At 45.2% G+C, this 16,060-nt stretch overlaps 1 protein-coding gene across 1 annotated transcript in view; it reads right to left on the bottom strand.

Moving 5' to 3' along the window:
• Positions 1-16,060, bottom strand: part of LOC147108641 (cadherin-like protein 26) — a 100,813-nt gene that overhangs the window by 30,966 nt on the left and 53,787 nt on the right. The window contains exon 7 of the mRNA XM_086004289.1: positions 10,416-10,547. Within this exon, the coding sequence (XP_085860415.1) occupies positions 10,416-10,547 (132 nt within the window). The remainder of the gene's footprint in view (positions 1-10,415; positions 10,548-16,060) is intronic.

Below are 16,060 nucleotides of genomic sequence, written 5' to 3'. Positions count from 1 at the left end.
AACATCACCACCTACAAGTTCCCCTCCAAGCCACACACCATCCTGACTTGGACTTGTATCGCCATTCCTTCACTCGCTGGGCTAAAATCCTGGAACTCCCTTCCTAACAGCATTGTGGGTGTACCTACACCATATGGACTGCAGCGGTTCAAGAAGGCGGCTCACCACCATCTTCTCAAGGGCAATTAGAGATGGGCACTAAATGCAGGCCTAGCCAGCCAGCGACGCCCACATCCCATCAATGAATTTTAAAAAAGGCCTCCTTCCTGCCTGGTTTCCATGGGCATACTGGGACTTGCTGTCCAGCGCACTTGCAGGTTGGGAAATGGAATTATGCCCTTCACTGCCCCCTTTTGAATAGGCTAATGTAGCTCCAGATGGGAGCTTCAAACATTCTGATTCAAGTTGCATTGATACTGTAACTGCAGTGTCAGTTGTTAGCCTATGCTTTCCAATCATAACACAGATTGCAGCCTATTTATTTTAATGGATTACTGTCAGCATTACGATTGAAAAGCTACGGCAATGGTGTGAATGCAGCAGATTTGGGTTTGGACTGGAAATTGCAAAAAAATAATTTAAGTGTAGACTTTCTGGAATCACGTAACTGCACAAAGAGGAATACAACAATGTGCTGCCATTTCTCCTCCTCCTGATCTGCAATCACTAATTGTAATCACACCTTTCTTCAATTCCACAAAGAATCAAAAAATGTTTAAAATCATAGCTATGAAAAACTGTTGGTGCTCTACTCAGGTTCAGCATACATGGCAAACATCAGCCTTTCACTTTGAGGCTCAGTATTTCCCCGCTGATAGCTGCTTATCAGCGATTGCAGACAAAATTCAGATGAATTTAAACTTCCCACGAACACCCCAGAATCATGCACGGCAAAGCATGATCAGCTGGCTCCCATGCTCAGGAATTAATCTGAAGCAGCCAGCAGTAAGGAGGGTCAAATATTGAAAGGTTTTTTTTCTGCTCTATGGTCCAACAGCATTAAGAGGAGTAAGAATAAGTAGGTACCCGTGAAATTGATTTTAGGGAAGGTAAATGCAAAAAATGGGATACCTGGCACTGGTGTTCCCATTTTAAACTTACTGCCATAAATTGGATTGTGGAATCTGCCAGCATCTATGTTGTCAGGACCTCAGAATTTAAAATAAGTGTGGAGTCAATTTTGCTCTGTTTTGTGCCTGGGCAACACTTATTCCTCAGGTGCAGCACAGCAGAAAAAGGGCAGAGACCGAATTTCCTGGAATTCTGCCCTTTTTGCATTGCCCATGGATTTTCAAGGAGGGGATACAGTGTTTGCACCTAGAGCAGAGACAAGCTTGCTAACCCATCCTATGGTAATGAGGCAGAAGTGACATTACCATGCCACCTGCCTCATTTTCCTTGGTCTCCACTTGGCAGAGGCCTAAATTGAACTGCATCCTCAGATAGTGAGCTTTACTCCTGCCAAGGAGCGGGCCTACACCGGAGGAAGGTCGAGCCTAGAATAATGACTTGAAACCAGGAATACAGGCAGGTTCAGGTCAGATCAAGTGGAAAGCACTTTGGGTGCACTCCGTCTGATATGCACTTAGGCAGAGGAGGGGAGGAAAATTGGCTCTCATTTCATTTACGTGGAATAATCTAAATTTATAATGTTTGCTTAGTGGCAAACATCAGGTGTTGAATCACTCAATTTCTTTCAAAACTTCAGCCTTACTTGCCATATAAGTAACGGCCCAGATTTTGCGGTCCGCAGCGAAGAAACAGCACTTGCCATTCCCCTCGAAAAAAAGCTGTCCACAAAGCCTCACTGTTATTACTGTAATGTATGTACCTTTAAGGGGAGAACTACTTTTTACAGCTCCTGTATACTGTAGTACCGGCAGTGACCACACCTGTATAAAACCTGAGTAGGGATCTGTACAGTTAGTTCTAGAGTAACCCTCATTCAGTAAACACCTGTTGATCGTTCCCTGCAGTCTCTTGTCTAATTATTGAAGGACACAACATCAAGATACACGGATCTAACATTGGCGACGAGCAGATTCAAACCTACCTGCAACTCTGCATCACCTCCCAGGGATTCGCTCCTGGAGAACAGTGGAAGAAGGCCGAGTCCAGAAGCACGGGCGTCGACCACAGGAAACCCCCCACTCATCCAGCGGAGATTTGAGCATCGCAGGGGAGGCTGTCGAGAGCCAGGCTTGGCTTTCCAGTCATGGTGCGCCAGCGAAACGGGCTGGCAACAGGTACTGCGCAGACCCTTCCCGGACAGCGGCGGCTAGAGCCGACCGATGGCACAGAAAAAGGCCGAGCAGCGTCGACGGGGAGAGAGAGAGGGTAGAGCGCACAGGGCGCAGCTGGTGTTCAGGACCGAGGCGCGTCAACGAGAGAGAGCAGGGCGCAGCCGGTGTTCAAGGGCCGAGCAGCGTCAACGGGGGAGAGAGGCGCGCAGGAAAACGCGCAGAGCGCAGCCGGTGTTCAAGGGCCGAGCAGCGTCAACGGGGGAGAGAGGCACGCAGGAAAATGCGCAGAGCGCAGCCGGTGTTCAAGGGCCGAGCAGCGTCAATGGGGGAGAGAGGCGCGCAGGAAAATGCGCAGAGCACAGCCGCTGTTCAAGGGCCGAGCAGCGTCAGCGGGGAAGAAAGGAAAGCGCGGGAGACGCCATTTTAAGCCAGTCTAACCACACCCAAAAATGCCGAAGAGTGACAGTATCACAGCGTTCGACAACGAAGTCGAAGTTTGGACGGCATATGTCGAACGCATAGAAGTATACTGCAAGGCGAATGAAGTGCCAGATGACAAGAAAGCGCTGGTATTGTTGAATTCAATGGGTGCAAAAACGTATGGCTTACTACGAAACCTAGTAACCGCAGAGAAGCCAGTAGAAAAGGATTTTGAAAACATAGTGTCAATCCTACAGGACCACTTAAACCCCACACCGCTGCTGATAGCAGAAAGATTTAAGTTTCACAAAAGGAACCAGCATAAAGATGAAAGTAATGCTGAGTATTTAACGGAACTGCGCAAGCTATCGAAACACTGCCAGTTTGGAACGGGACTAGCAGATACTTTAAGGGACAAGTTTGTGTGTGGGCTTCAAAGTGAAGGAACCCAGAAACGGCTTCTATCAGAAAAGGGTCTTACACTGGACAAGGCTTTCAGCATTGCAGTATCACACGAAGCAGCAGCACGGGGCGCGGCAGAGATACAACGGAGACCGCAAGAATATGGCACAAATGAAATGTCATACGGAACAGTGAAGTGCTATCGCTGCGGCAGAACAACACACGACCATAAGGATTGCTGGTTCAAGGACAAAGTGTGTAGACAGTGTGGAAAAGTAGGACACATAGCAAGAGTCTGTAGGTCGGGAAAGAAAACCAGCAGCAAGAAATCTCCACAGGAGAAGTACAAGAAGGTACATAAGGTGACGGAGAGTAGTGCACACGAACAGAAAAGTGATTCAGACTCCGGAAGCAAGGAGCTGGGTTGTCTGAAACTACATAATGTGATCAAAACGGAGGATCACCAAACTATCTGGGTCATGCTCAAGATAGCAGGAGCCCAAGTGAAAATGGAATTGGACACAGGATCAGCCCTAACAGTCATAAATCGAAGGGACTACAAGTGGCTATTCTCACATATACACTTAAGAGATACAAAGATTGTATTGAAGACGTACACGGGGCAAAAAGTCTACCCCAAAGGAAAAATAAGGGTGAACGTTATATATAACGGCAAGGAAAGACCAAAAATGAACCTATATGTATTGCCAGATGGAGGACCACCACTACTAGGACGTGAATGGATCCGGAAGATACAGCTAGATTGGCATTCCATACAAGCACTGACTGTAGATGCCAAAAAGGATGATGATGTCACACCTGGACGACTGTCAAAAATGCTAACTGACGCACAAGAAGTGTTCCAGCAGGGACTCGGAACACTAAAAGGCATAACAGCGATGATCAAAATAGAGGAAAATGCAAGCCCAAAGTTTTTTTAAGGCCAGACCGGTACCTTACGCGATCTGCCCAGCCGTCGAAGCAGAGCTGGAAGGTTTGGAACATTCAGGCGTACTGTCCAAAGTGGACTGGAGCGAGTGGGCTACACCCATCGTTCCTGTAATGAAGAGGTCATTGAGTAATACGCCTGGGGAACCAAAGAAGATTCGCATCTGTGGGGACTTTAAGGTGACAGTGAACCCAATCCTTCACACTGTACAATATCCGCTTCCGCGGATTGAAGATATTTTCGCCTTGCTATCGGGAGGGAAACGCTTCACTAAGATTGACCTGGCCCAGGCGTACCTGCAAATGGAGGTAGAAGAAGCCTTGAAACAGTACCTCACGATAAACACTCATAAAGGTCTCTACCAGTACAACCGGCTGGTGTTCGGGGTAGCATCAGCTCCGGCTATTTGGCAAAGGGCAATGGAACAAGTCCTGCAAGGGATTTCAGGGACCCAGTGTTATTTGAACGACATCCTGGTCACGGGCGAAAATGACAGTGATCACCTCGCCAACCTGGAGCAGGTGCTCACTAGATTAAAGGAATATGGGCTCCGAGCTAATCGCCACAAATGCGAGTTTTTCCAGAAGCAGATCTCGTATTGTGGCCACGTTATTGATAAAGAGGGGTTACATAAGTCCCCTGAAAAGACTGAGGCAGTAGTCAAGGCTCCAGCACCAGAAAATGTGTCACAACTGAGGTCGTTTCTCGGGCTGGTGAAATACTACCATAAGTTCTTGCCGAATTTGTCTACCGTACTACACCCACTGAACACCCTACTGCAAACGGGGGTACCACGGAAGAGGAGTGACAAATGTAAATGAGCTTTCCAGAAGAGCAAAACACTAATCACATTGAAAGAGGTATTAGCCCATTTCAACCCAGCACTACCAATTCGGTTGGCGTGTGATGCATCACCCTATGGCATTGGAGCAGTGCTGTCGCACAAATTCCCGGACGGCTCGGAGAGGCTAGTATCCTTTGCGTCTCGGTCACGAACCTCAGCCAAGCGTAACTACGCCCAGATTGACAGGGAGGCCCTCAGCCTAGTGTGGGGAGTGAAAAAGTTCAATCACTATCTGCATGGGCCGAAGTTCACCTTGCTGACTGACCACCAACCACTTGTCTCCATCTTTAATCCAAAGAAGGACGTTCCAGTGATGACTGCGCAACGGCTACAAACATGGTCCCTTTTTCTAGGAGCGCACCAATATGAAATCGAGTATAAGGGCACGAAACAGCATGGAAACGCTGATGGGCTATCACGCCTGCCACTGCCTACTGCGGAGGAAGCACCAGCAGTGGATCCTGTCGAAATATTTCATTCGACTATAATTGAAAGCTTGCCAGTAACTAACGCTGGTATAGAGGAGGAGACCCGAAATGACCCGACACTGTCTCGGATATATGATTTGATGGTGAAGGGATGGCCAGCACATGGCAACTCACTGTTGCCAGGATTCTCATCCAGAAGAGAACAGCTGTCAGTATACCAGGGGACCTTGATGTGTGGATCCCGAGTGGTAATTCCACCCAAGTTAAGGGAGAGAGTGCTCAATGAGCTTCACGAAGGTCATCTGGGAGGGGTGAAAATGAAAAGCCTTGCTAGGGCTTAAGTGTGGTGGCCGGGGATCGATCAGCAAATCGAGGACCTGACAAAGAGCTGCTCAGGATGCCAGAAGGTCCAAAATGCACCACCACATGCCCCTCTACACCCATGGGAGTGGCCTTCATGTCCATGGCAACGGGTGCATATTGATTTTGCTGGTCCATTCATGGACTCAATGTTTTTAATAGCCGTGGATGTGCACTCGAAATGGCCTGAGGTGATCAAAATGTCCTCCACCACCACGGAGAAAACTATTGCAGTCCTATGGACCATTTTTGCCAGGAACGGCTTGCCAGAGCAGATTTGCTCTGATAATGGACCACAGTTTGTGTCTGAAGAGTTTCGAAGATTTATGAAAAGGAATGAGGTAAGGCATTACACATCCGCCCCGTATCATCCAGCCACAAATGGATTGGCTGAGAGGTTCGTACAAACCTTTAAAAAAGCAGTAAAGGCCATGTGCGATGACGACATTCCACTGCAGCATAAGGTGGACAATTTCCTGTTAGCCTACAGAAATGCGACACATGCAGTCACCAACCAGGCCCCAGCCATGATGTTCTTTAACCGAAGGTTGAGATCTCGTCTGGATTTGCTCAGACCAAATGTACGAAGAGATGTTGAGAATAAGCAATTCCAGCACATCAATGAGAAGCCGACAAGGAGCTTCAATGTAGGGCAACCAGTCTTGGCCCACGACTACCGAACAGAGAAATGGCAACCAGGAACGATATGCACACGGCAGGGGCCACTAATGTACACAGTGGATGTTGGGGAGAACATTGTGAGATGCCATGTTGACCAGATCCTAGAGTCACAGGAACGAGTCAACCCCATGTCTCGCCCATACGTACCTGGTGATGAACCCGACGTACAGGTAGCATCTACCCCAGAAACAGTAGCATCGGAAGCGGATGAACCAACCGACGACGGGGCCAGAATCGCCTCCGCACCAAGAGCAAGACACTCGGGAAAGGCGCTATCCAGAAAGGATCAGGAAGCCTCCCCAAAGACTGAATTTATAAATAGACTATTTTCAGTTAATGTTGCATGTTAAAAGTGTTAATTGTAATTAGTTTGATATTTAATTGTTAAATGAGTGTTATGGTACTGTTAATCTAAAAGGGGAGGAATTGTAATGTATGTACCTTTAAGGGGAGAACTACTTTTTACAGCTCCTGTATACTGTAGTACCAGCAGTGACCACACCTGTATAAACCCTGAGGAGGGATCTGTAAAGTTAGTTCTAGAGTAACCCTCATTCAGTAAACACCTGTTGATCGTTCCCTGCAGTCTCTTGTCTAATTATTGAAGGACACAACACCAAGATACACGGATCTAACAATTACTACCGCAAATTCTGGGCCACAGTAATACGTATGATTATCCCATGTGTTCCAACTGGACTGTACTTTGGATCGCTGACATGGGAAGTATTGAGACTACTGTAGAATTATCTAGCCAGTGTTTAAATGGGTTCTGCCTCCTGCCTCCTCCCTGGAAAATGGTATTGAAATGGCATCAAACTACAGATATAATTTAAAGATCTGAGGCATTTCAAGTGCCATCCTGGCTGGAATGAGAGAAATTATAATGTGATTATGATGTTTTTATTCTTAGGGTGTGACCGTATGAGCAGCTGCAGGCAATTGTGGAAGCTATCTAACTGATTGTTATCTTTCCCATTGACATAAATACCAAACATTAGCATTTTTCAGGTAGAATCTGCATCAGCATTTGCTCCACCTTAGCGCCCATATTAGAAAATCCACTCTATTATTGCCAAATACAGAGAACCACCAAGCGTGCTAAGCTTGAATAAAGGAGACTATGAAGGTATGAGAGCGGAATTGAGTAGAGTGGATTGGGAAAATAGATTAAAGGGTAAGACGATACATGATCAGTGGTGTACATTTAAGGAGTTATTTTACAACTTCCAAAAAATATATATTCCACTGAGAAGAAAAGGGTGTAAAAGAAAAGACAGCCATCCGTGGCTAAGTAAAGAAATTAAGGATAGTATTCGACTAAAAACAAGGGCATATAAGGTAGCCAAATCTAGTGGGAGGATAGAGGATTGGGAAAACTTTAAAAGACAGCAAAAAATAACAAAAAGATTGATTAAGAAAGGGAAGATAGATTATGAAAGTAAATTAGCAAAAAATATAAAAACAGATAGTAAGAGTTTTTATAGTTATATAAAAAGAAAAAGGGTGGCTAAAGTAAATGTTGGTCCCTTAGAGGATGAGACCAGGAAATTAATGGTGGGAAATATGGAGATGGCAAAAACACTGAATGAATATTTTACATCAGTCTTTACAGTAGAAGACACTAAGAATATCCCAACACTGGACAAACAGGGGGCTAAAGGGGGGGAGGAGCTAAATACGTTCAAAATCACTAAGGAAGTGGTACTCGGTAAAATAATGGGACTCAAGGCGGATAAATCACCTGGACCTGATGGCTTACATCCTAGGGTCTTGAGGGAAGTGGCGGTAGGGATTGTGGATGCATTGGTAATAATTTTCCAAAACTCCCTGGACTCAGCAAAGGTCCCGGCGGACTGGAAAACTGCTAATGTAACACCCTTATTTAAAAAGGGCAGTAGACAGAAGGCTGGAAACTATAGACCGGTTAGCCTAACATCTGTGGTAGGTAAAATTTTGGAGTCCATTATTAAGGAGACAGTAACAGGACATTTGGATAATCATATTTTAATAGGACAAAGTCAGCATGGTTTTATGAAGGGGAAGTCATGTTTGACAAATTTGCTGGAGTTCTTTGAGGAAGTAACGTATAGGGTGGATAAAGGGGAACCAGTGGACGTAGTGTATTTAGACTTCCAAAAGGCATTTGACAAGGTGCCACACAAAAGATTATTGCTTAAGATAAAAAATCACGGGATTGGGGGTAATATTCTGGCATGGATAGAGGATTGGCTATCTAACAGAAGGCAGAGAGTTGGGATAAATGGTTCATTCTCAGACTGGCAATCAGTAACTAGTGGTGTTCCGCAGGGGTCAGTGCTGGGTCCCCAACTCTTTACAATCTATATTAACGATTTGGAGGAGGGGACCGAGTGTAACATATCAAAGTTTGCAGATGATACTAAGATGGGAGGGAAAGTAGTGAGTGAGGAGAACAAAAAAACCTGCAAGGGGACATAGACAGGCTAAGTAAGTGGGCAGAGATTTGGCAGATGGAATACAATACTGGAAAGTGTGAGGTTATGCACTTTGACAGGAAAAATCGTAGAGCAAGTTATTATCTTAATGGCAAGAAACTGGAAAGTACTGAAGTACAAAGGGATCTGGGGGTCCTGGTGCACGAAACTCAAAAGGTTAGTATGCAGGTGCAGCAAGTGATTTAGAAGGCCAATGGAATGTTGGCTTTCATTGCTAGGGGGCTAGTATATAAAAATAGGGAGGTATTGCTTCAGTTGTACAAGGTATTGGTGAGACCGCACCTGGAATACTGCATACAGTTTTGGTGTCCATACTTAAGAAAAGACATACTTGCTCTCGAGTCAGTACAAAGAAGGTTCACTCGGTTAATCCCGGGGATGAGGGGATGGACATATGAGGAGAGGTTGAGTAGATTGGGACTCTACTCATTGGAGTTCAGAAGAATGAGAGGCGATCTTATTGAAACATATAAGATTGTAAAGGGGTTGGATCGGGTGGATGCGGGGAGGATGTTCCCGATGATGGGTGAAACTAGAACTAGGGGGCATAGTCTTAGAATAAGGGGCTGCTCTTTCAAAACTGAGATGAGGAGGAACTACTTCACTCAGAGGGTGGTAGGTCCATGGAATATGCTGCCCCAAAAAGCCGTAGAAGCTACATCATTACATAAATTTAAAACAAATAGACAGTTTCCTAGAAGTAAAGGGAATTAAGGGTTACGGGGAGCGGGCAGGAATTTGGACATGAGTCTAGGTTCAGATCGGACATGGCCCTGTGGGTAGCGGAGCGAGCCCAGGGGCCGTGTAGCCTGATCCTGCTCCTATTTCGTGTGTCTAATTCTGTTAGATTCAGGAGATGGTTCTGTGATAGTAGATTGGAGGTTAGGATCAGATCAGCCATGATCTTATTGAATGGCGGAGCAGGCTCGAGGGGCCGATTGGCCTACTCCTGCTCCTATTTCTTATGTTCTTATGTTCTTAAGCCAGAACAACAGGGAGGGGGTGGAGGAGAACTGTTCTGGTCACTATATGTAGCAGCCTCATAAGTGCATTCAGAAAGAACATGTTTACAATGTTTGCTGCATGTAGTGACCAGAACAACTCATCCCCCACTGCCATTTTTAGTTGGCTTATATATTGTTATTACAGCAAATAAATTAACTGGCAGTAGGAATTCCATACAATCCAACCTTCCCTACTGTTGCTCTTTCACAATTTGTCGTGCCTGCATAAATACCAAGTTTCACTAAATACTTTGGGACTTATTTTACGGTAATATGAAGCTGCAGAGGAAAATCTCATAACCATGAGGTTAACCAATTTAAAGCAACTGAAATCTTAACATGCTTTTTTCAGTACTCTAGCCTGGAGCCACATAATACAGTGTCAATTTTTGAAATTATGCAACAATGATTATTATCCAGGAACCTTGCTATTGTTCTTCATCAACTGTATTTAAATTCTGCAATTTTTTTCAGGATCTGAAAAATAACAGAAATTGCTTTGTAAATATGATCTTGCACTTTCTAATCCGGTCGGTTAGATGTTAGAGAAATATGCTGATAGAATTAAAGGGTTACAACTGCATCTATGAAGGTAAACATTACTTACATTGCCAGTTCTGATAAAAGCAGGGAGATTATTGTTAGCATCCATGACATTAATCTGCACTGTTGCAGTACTGCTGAGGATATTCTGACCATCGTCTTTTGCTTTAACAGTAAGGGTGTAAGATTTAACCTTCTAAAACAGAAAAGACGTACAAATGAAACAAAATTGTTTTACATTTAGAACAGTAGATATGTGAAAATGACTTTCAAAGCTATGGCACAACCAAGAGAAAAGAAGAAAACTACAAATCCAGGAAAGTTGAAAGGAAAGCAGAACATTTTTGATAAAGGAGCCCAGTCAAAATGTCTCTCTTTTGGATACAGAGTGATCTGCTGTTTATCTCCTATATTTTCTGATTTTCTTTCACTGAGGAGGTTTTGAACATGTCAGAAACTGTGAAAAGGGGAAGGGTTTCTGATAAGCTTGTGGAAACTGTCAAAATAAGTTGTGACAAGGTTTGTTTTTTAAAAAAGGATTACGTCCCTGGTGGACTGGAGGTTGAACTTGTGTGATAGAGAATAATGAGTACTAAATTTACCTGAAGGTGAATCCATCATTCAGCAAGTGCTTTTTTTTTCTTACAATACTGTAGAGATTTCTATACCACTCAGTATATATTGTAGCATAGAACACTGTAAGTTAGCTATAATTACGTGCTATTAAATGAAAATTGAGCACTGATTATTGCACCAGAGAAAGTATATAGATTTGTTTTACTCAAGTTTAATAGGTCACAGAAATGTTAGACTACACACTAACACTATAATCATACTTAAGCAGATGTATTAAATCCCCAACATCACTTCCTGCAGCAAGCCAGGAGCCAGCAGAAGAGCTGTTCTTTCCCCATAGCCCTGCTAATGTTTTCCTTTTCAAATATATATCCAATTCCCTTTTGAAAGTTACTACTGAATCTGCTTCCACCAGCCTTTCAAACAGTGCAACCCAGATCATAACAACTCACTGCATAAAAAAAAATTCTCATCTCCCATCTAGTTCTTTTGCCATTTATTTTAAATATGTGTCCTCTACTTACCAACCCTCATGCCAGTGGGAACAGTTTCTCCTTACTTATCAAATCTCTTCAAAACCAGTTTGACCTTTAAGTCTATGGGCTTTCATACAACCTACATGTTGTGGTGTATGTAACCTGTTCCACCTTAAGAGAACTTGAGCCTGTTCCACCTTAAGAGATGTACTACTTTCTCTGGCTGCTGTATACGTAATATCGGTGGTGACCACCGGTATATAAGCACTGTGTAGTAATATTGTATTTAGTATAGTCCTGACCTCCAACCAGTAAAGACCTGTTGAACTTTAATCTTGTAGTCTGTGTTAGTAATTACAACTAGAACACACAGACTTAACAGTGGCGACGAGTCCGATTCTTACCCTGCGGCAGTTTATATCCACGGCGGCTTCGTCCACAGAATGGACGTCGAAGAGAGGCTTCCACCCTCATCACCCTGCTGGAAGACACGTCGCGCGGCAGACATCGAGAAACCAGAGTGCAGAAGACATCCTGAACTCGAAGCCTCCATCAGCGGCTGTCAGCTATCTTCTTTCTACCTTGGTGGTGGGTAAGCCGGGCAGCGACGCGACCAGAAAGTCGGCCGCGTTGGCTGTACAGACGGGGAGGGAAGACGGAGGAATAAGGGCGGTGAGATCGATTGCAACCGGAGATAAGGGCCGGGCCGCATTCGGGCCGAAAGGCGCAGTGCGGGGACATCGATCGCGGCTGGTGATGAGGGCCAGGCCGCATTCGGGCTAAAAAGGCGCAGGGTCTGGGGCAACTGAAGGCGCGAGAGCCGCGGTGAAGTGGAGACAGCGTCGGGGGACGGGTGAAGACCGCCAAGCGCGGGAAAACCGCCATTTTGTAGGCGGAGGACGAAGACAAGAGCGGGAAGCTGCCATCTTGGATAAAAATAAAAATAAATTAAATTGCAACGATGCCTAAACATGGGAACATTAATACCTTTGATAGCGACATCGAAGATTGGGCCATGTATGTAGAACGCATACAAAATTATTGTAAAGCAAATAAAATTCCAGATGAAGAGAAAGCACTAACATTATTAAACTTAATGGGTGCGAAGACATACGGGCAATTGAAACACCTTTTATCACCAGATGAACCGGCGGATAAGACGTTCGAGGAGATTGTTACTGTCCTGAAAAATCATCTAAACCCCACGCCGCTGATGCTAGCGGAACGATTTAAATTTTACAGCAGAAGGCAGCTGAAGGATGAAAGCAATGCTGAATATTTAATGGAATTGCGTAAGCTAGCAAAGTACTGTCAGTTTGGAACGAGACTGACAGAGGCGCTACGAGATAAATTTGTGTGTGGTTTATTAAAAGAAGATACACAAAAGCGACTGCTCGAGGAGAATGAGCTGACGCTTGAGAAAGCGGTCACTATGGCAGCAGCACACGAAGCCGCAGCGAGAGGCACGGCAGTAATGCAGCTACGGTCACCGGAACTCAGTACAAATAAATTGGGTTTGAGTACTGTAAAATGTTATCGTTGTGGAAAGACAATGCACGATCAGAACCAGTGTTGGTTTAAAAAGCAAGAATGCAGAACGTGTGGCAGGCTTGGCCACATAGCTAAAGTATGCCGGTCAGGAAAGAAGACCAGCAACAAAAAGTCACCGCAAGGAAAATACATAAAGGTACACAAGGTGACAAAGAACAGTTCGACCGAACAGAAGTCAGATTCAGATGCTAGCAGTAATGAACTGGGTAGCTTAAGTGTACACAACGTTGGTAAGGATGCAGATCTCCAGACAATTTGGGTCACCCTTCAGATAGCAGGAGTCCAAGTAAAGATGGAATTGGACACTGGATCGGCATTGACGGTCATGAATAAGAAAGATTACAAAAGGTTATTCCAATATATTCCCCTACGGGATACGGAGATTATATTGAAAACATACACAGGGCAAAGAGTGTACCCCATCGGAAAGATAGAGGTAAAAGTGGTCCACAAGGGCGAAGAAAGCCAAGTAATGGACTTATATGTGCTACCTGAAGGAGGTCCACCACTACTGGGACGGGAGTGGATTAGGAAAATGAATATGGACTGGCACTAACGGTAGATTCCGGGGAAACAGATGTCAAACCTAAACGATTGTCCAAAATATTGGATGATGCTAAAGAGGTGTTCCAGCAGGGACTGGGAACACTGAGAGGAATTACGGCAAACATCAAGATTGATGAACATGCACACCCAAAATTTTTTAAAGCCAGACCGGTACCCTATGCAATACGACCTACTGTAGAAGCGGAACTGGAAGTGCTAGAACGTTCAGGTGTACTGTCTAAGGTAGATTGGAGTGAGTGGGCTACGCCCATTGTTCCTGTTATGAAACGTCCTTCGAGCAACAAGCCAGGAGAACCAGGGAAGGTTCGCATCTGTGGAGATTTCAAAATCACCGTTAATCCGGTGCTTCACACGGTGCAGTATCCGCTTCCGCGGATTGAGGATATTTTTGCTTCGTTGTCTGGCGGGAAACACTTCACCAAGATAGACCTGGCGCAGGCGTACTTGCAGATGGAGGTTGAAGAAGAGTCACGCCAATACCTCACGATCAACACGCATCGAGGTTTGTACCGGTACAATAGGCTGGTTTTTGGAGTGGCATCGGCTCCAGCAATTTGGCAGAGGGCCATGGAGCAGGTATTACAGGGAATTCCAGGCACACAATGTTACCTGGACGATATTCTGATTACAGGTGATGGTGATGAAGAACACCTCGCAAACTTGGAACTGGTGCTCAACAGACTGAAAGAGTATGGACTTAGAGTTAATCGGCAGAAATGTGAGTTCTTCCAGAAGCGGATCTCGTACTGTGGTCATGTCATTGACCGGGAGGGGCTTCATAAGTCTCCTGACAAGATAGAGGCAGTTGTAAAGGCTCCCGCTCCGGATAATGTCTCTCAGTTGAGGTCGTTTCTAGGATTGATTAACTATTACCATAAATTTCTACCAAATCTATCCACGGTACTGCACCCGCTAAACGCTCTTTTACAGAAGGGGGTACCATGGGAATGGAGCGAAAACTGTAAGAAGGCATTTTGCAAAAGCAAAGAATTGATCACCTCAGAGGAAGTGTTGGCTCACTGCAACCCGACACTGCCTATTCGGTTGGCTTGTGATGCTTCTCCATATGATATTGGGGCAGTACTCTCACACAAGTTGCCAAATGGCACGGAAAGGCCAGTCGCGTTTGCATCCAGATCATTGACCTCCGCTGAGCGCAACTATGCGCAGATCGATAGGGAGGCTCTCAGCCTTGTATGGGGAGTGAAGAAGTTTAATCATTACCTGCAGGGCCAAAAATTCACACTTCTGACAGACCATCAGCCGTTGGTATCCATTTTTAACCCTAAGAAGGGTGTTTCAGTGATGACAGCACAGCGTCTCCAGAGATGGTCCCTTTTCCTAGGGGCACATCAATATCAAATAGAATTCAAAGGTACGAAGCAGCATGGCAATGCTGATGGGCTGTCGCGCCTGCCACTACCTGAAGAAGAAGAAACGGCGAAAGTTGACCCTGTTGAGTTATTTCATTCGACCATCATCGAGTGTTTACCAGTCACCAATGCAAGTATTGAAAGAGAAACCAGGAACGACCCGACACTGTCCAGAGTCTACGAGGTGACAGTGAAAGGATGGCCAACTCATGGTGATCCTCTGTTACCGGCATTCTCGGCAAGGCGAGACCAGCTGTCCATCTGCCATGGTACTTTGATGTACGGGACAAGAGTGATTATTCCTCCCAAGTTAAGGGAAAGAGTTCTAAAAGAACTGCATGAAGGTCATCTGGGGGGAGTTAAGATGAAAAGTCTTGCTAGGGCTTATGTATGGTGGCCGGGTATTGACCAACAGATAGAGGAGTTGACGAAAAGCTGCGCTGGGTGCCAAAAATGCACCTCCGATCGCACCACTACACCCATGGGAATGGCCTTCAGCCCCATGGCAACGCGTACATATTGACTTTGCTGGTCCATTCATGGACTCCATGTTCCTAATTGCGGTGGACGCACATTCCAAATGGCCAGAAGTGATCAAGATGAATACCACTACTTCAGAAAAGACAATTGCGGTGTTAAGAACAATATTCGCAAGGAACGGATTGCCAGAACAGATCTGTTCGGACAACGGCCCACAGTTCGTGTCGGAAGAATTCCAAAAATTCTTAAAGAAGAATGGGGTGAAACATTATACCTCTGCCCCATATCATCCGGCGACAAACGGGTTGGCCGAGAGATTTGTCCAAACATTCAAAAAGGCAATAAAGGCCATGAACGATGATCAGATTCCGCTACAGCACAAGGTGGACAATTTCCTAATGGCATATCGAAACGCCGCTCATGCAGTGACTAACCAAAGTCCTGCCATGATGTTTTATAACAGGAGGTTGCGGTCCAGGTTGGACTTGTTAAAACCAAATGTGCGGAGGGAAGTGGAAAACAAACAGTTCCGGCATATTAATAACAAGACCACTTGAAGTTTCGACGTAGGACAACCAGTGTTGGCAAGGGGCTATGGAAACGAAAAATGGCAGTCCGGAACAATTCAGGCCAGACAAGGACCTCTGATGTACACAGTAGATATTGGTAACAATGTGATAAGGTGT

Source organism: Somniosus microcephalus, chromosome 13 (assembly GCF_052327205.1).
Source record: "Somniosus microcephalus isolate GS21.2 chromosome 13, FLI_Smic_1.0, whole genome shotgun sequence".
NCBI lineage: Eukaryota > Metazoa > Chordata > Chondrichthyes > Squaliformes > Somniosidae > Somniosus > Somniosus microcephalus.
This window is presented reverse-complemented; position numbering and strand designations above follow the sequence as displayed.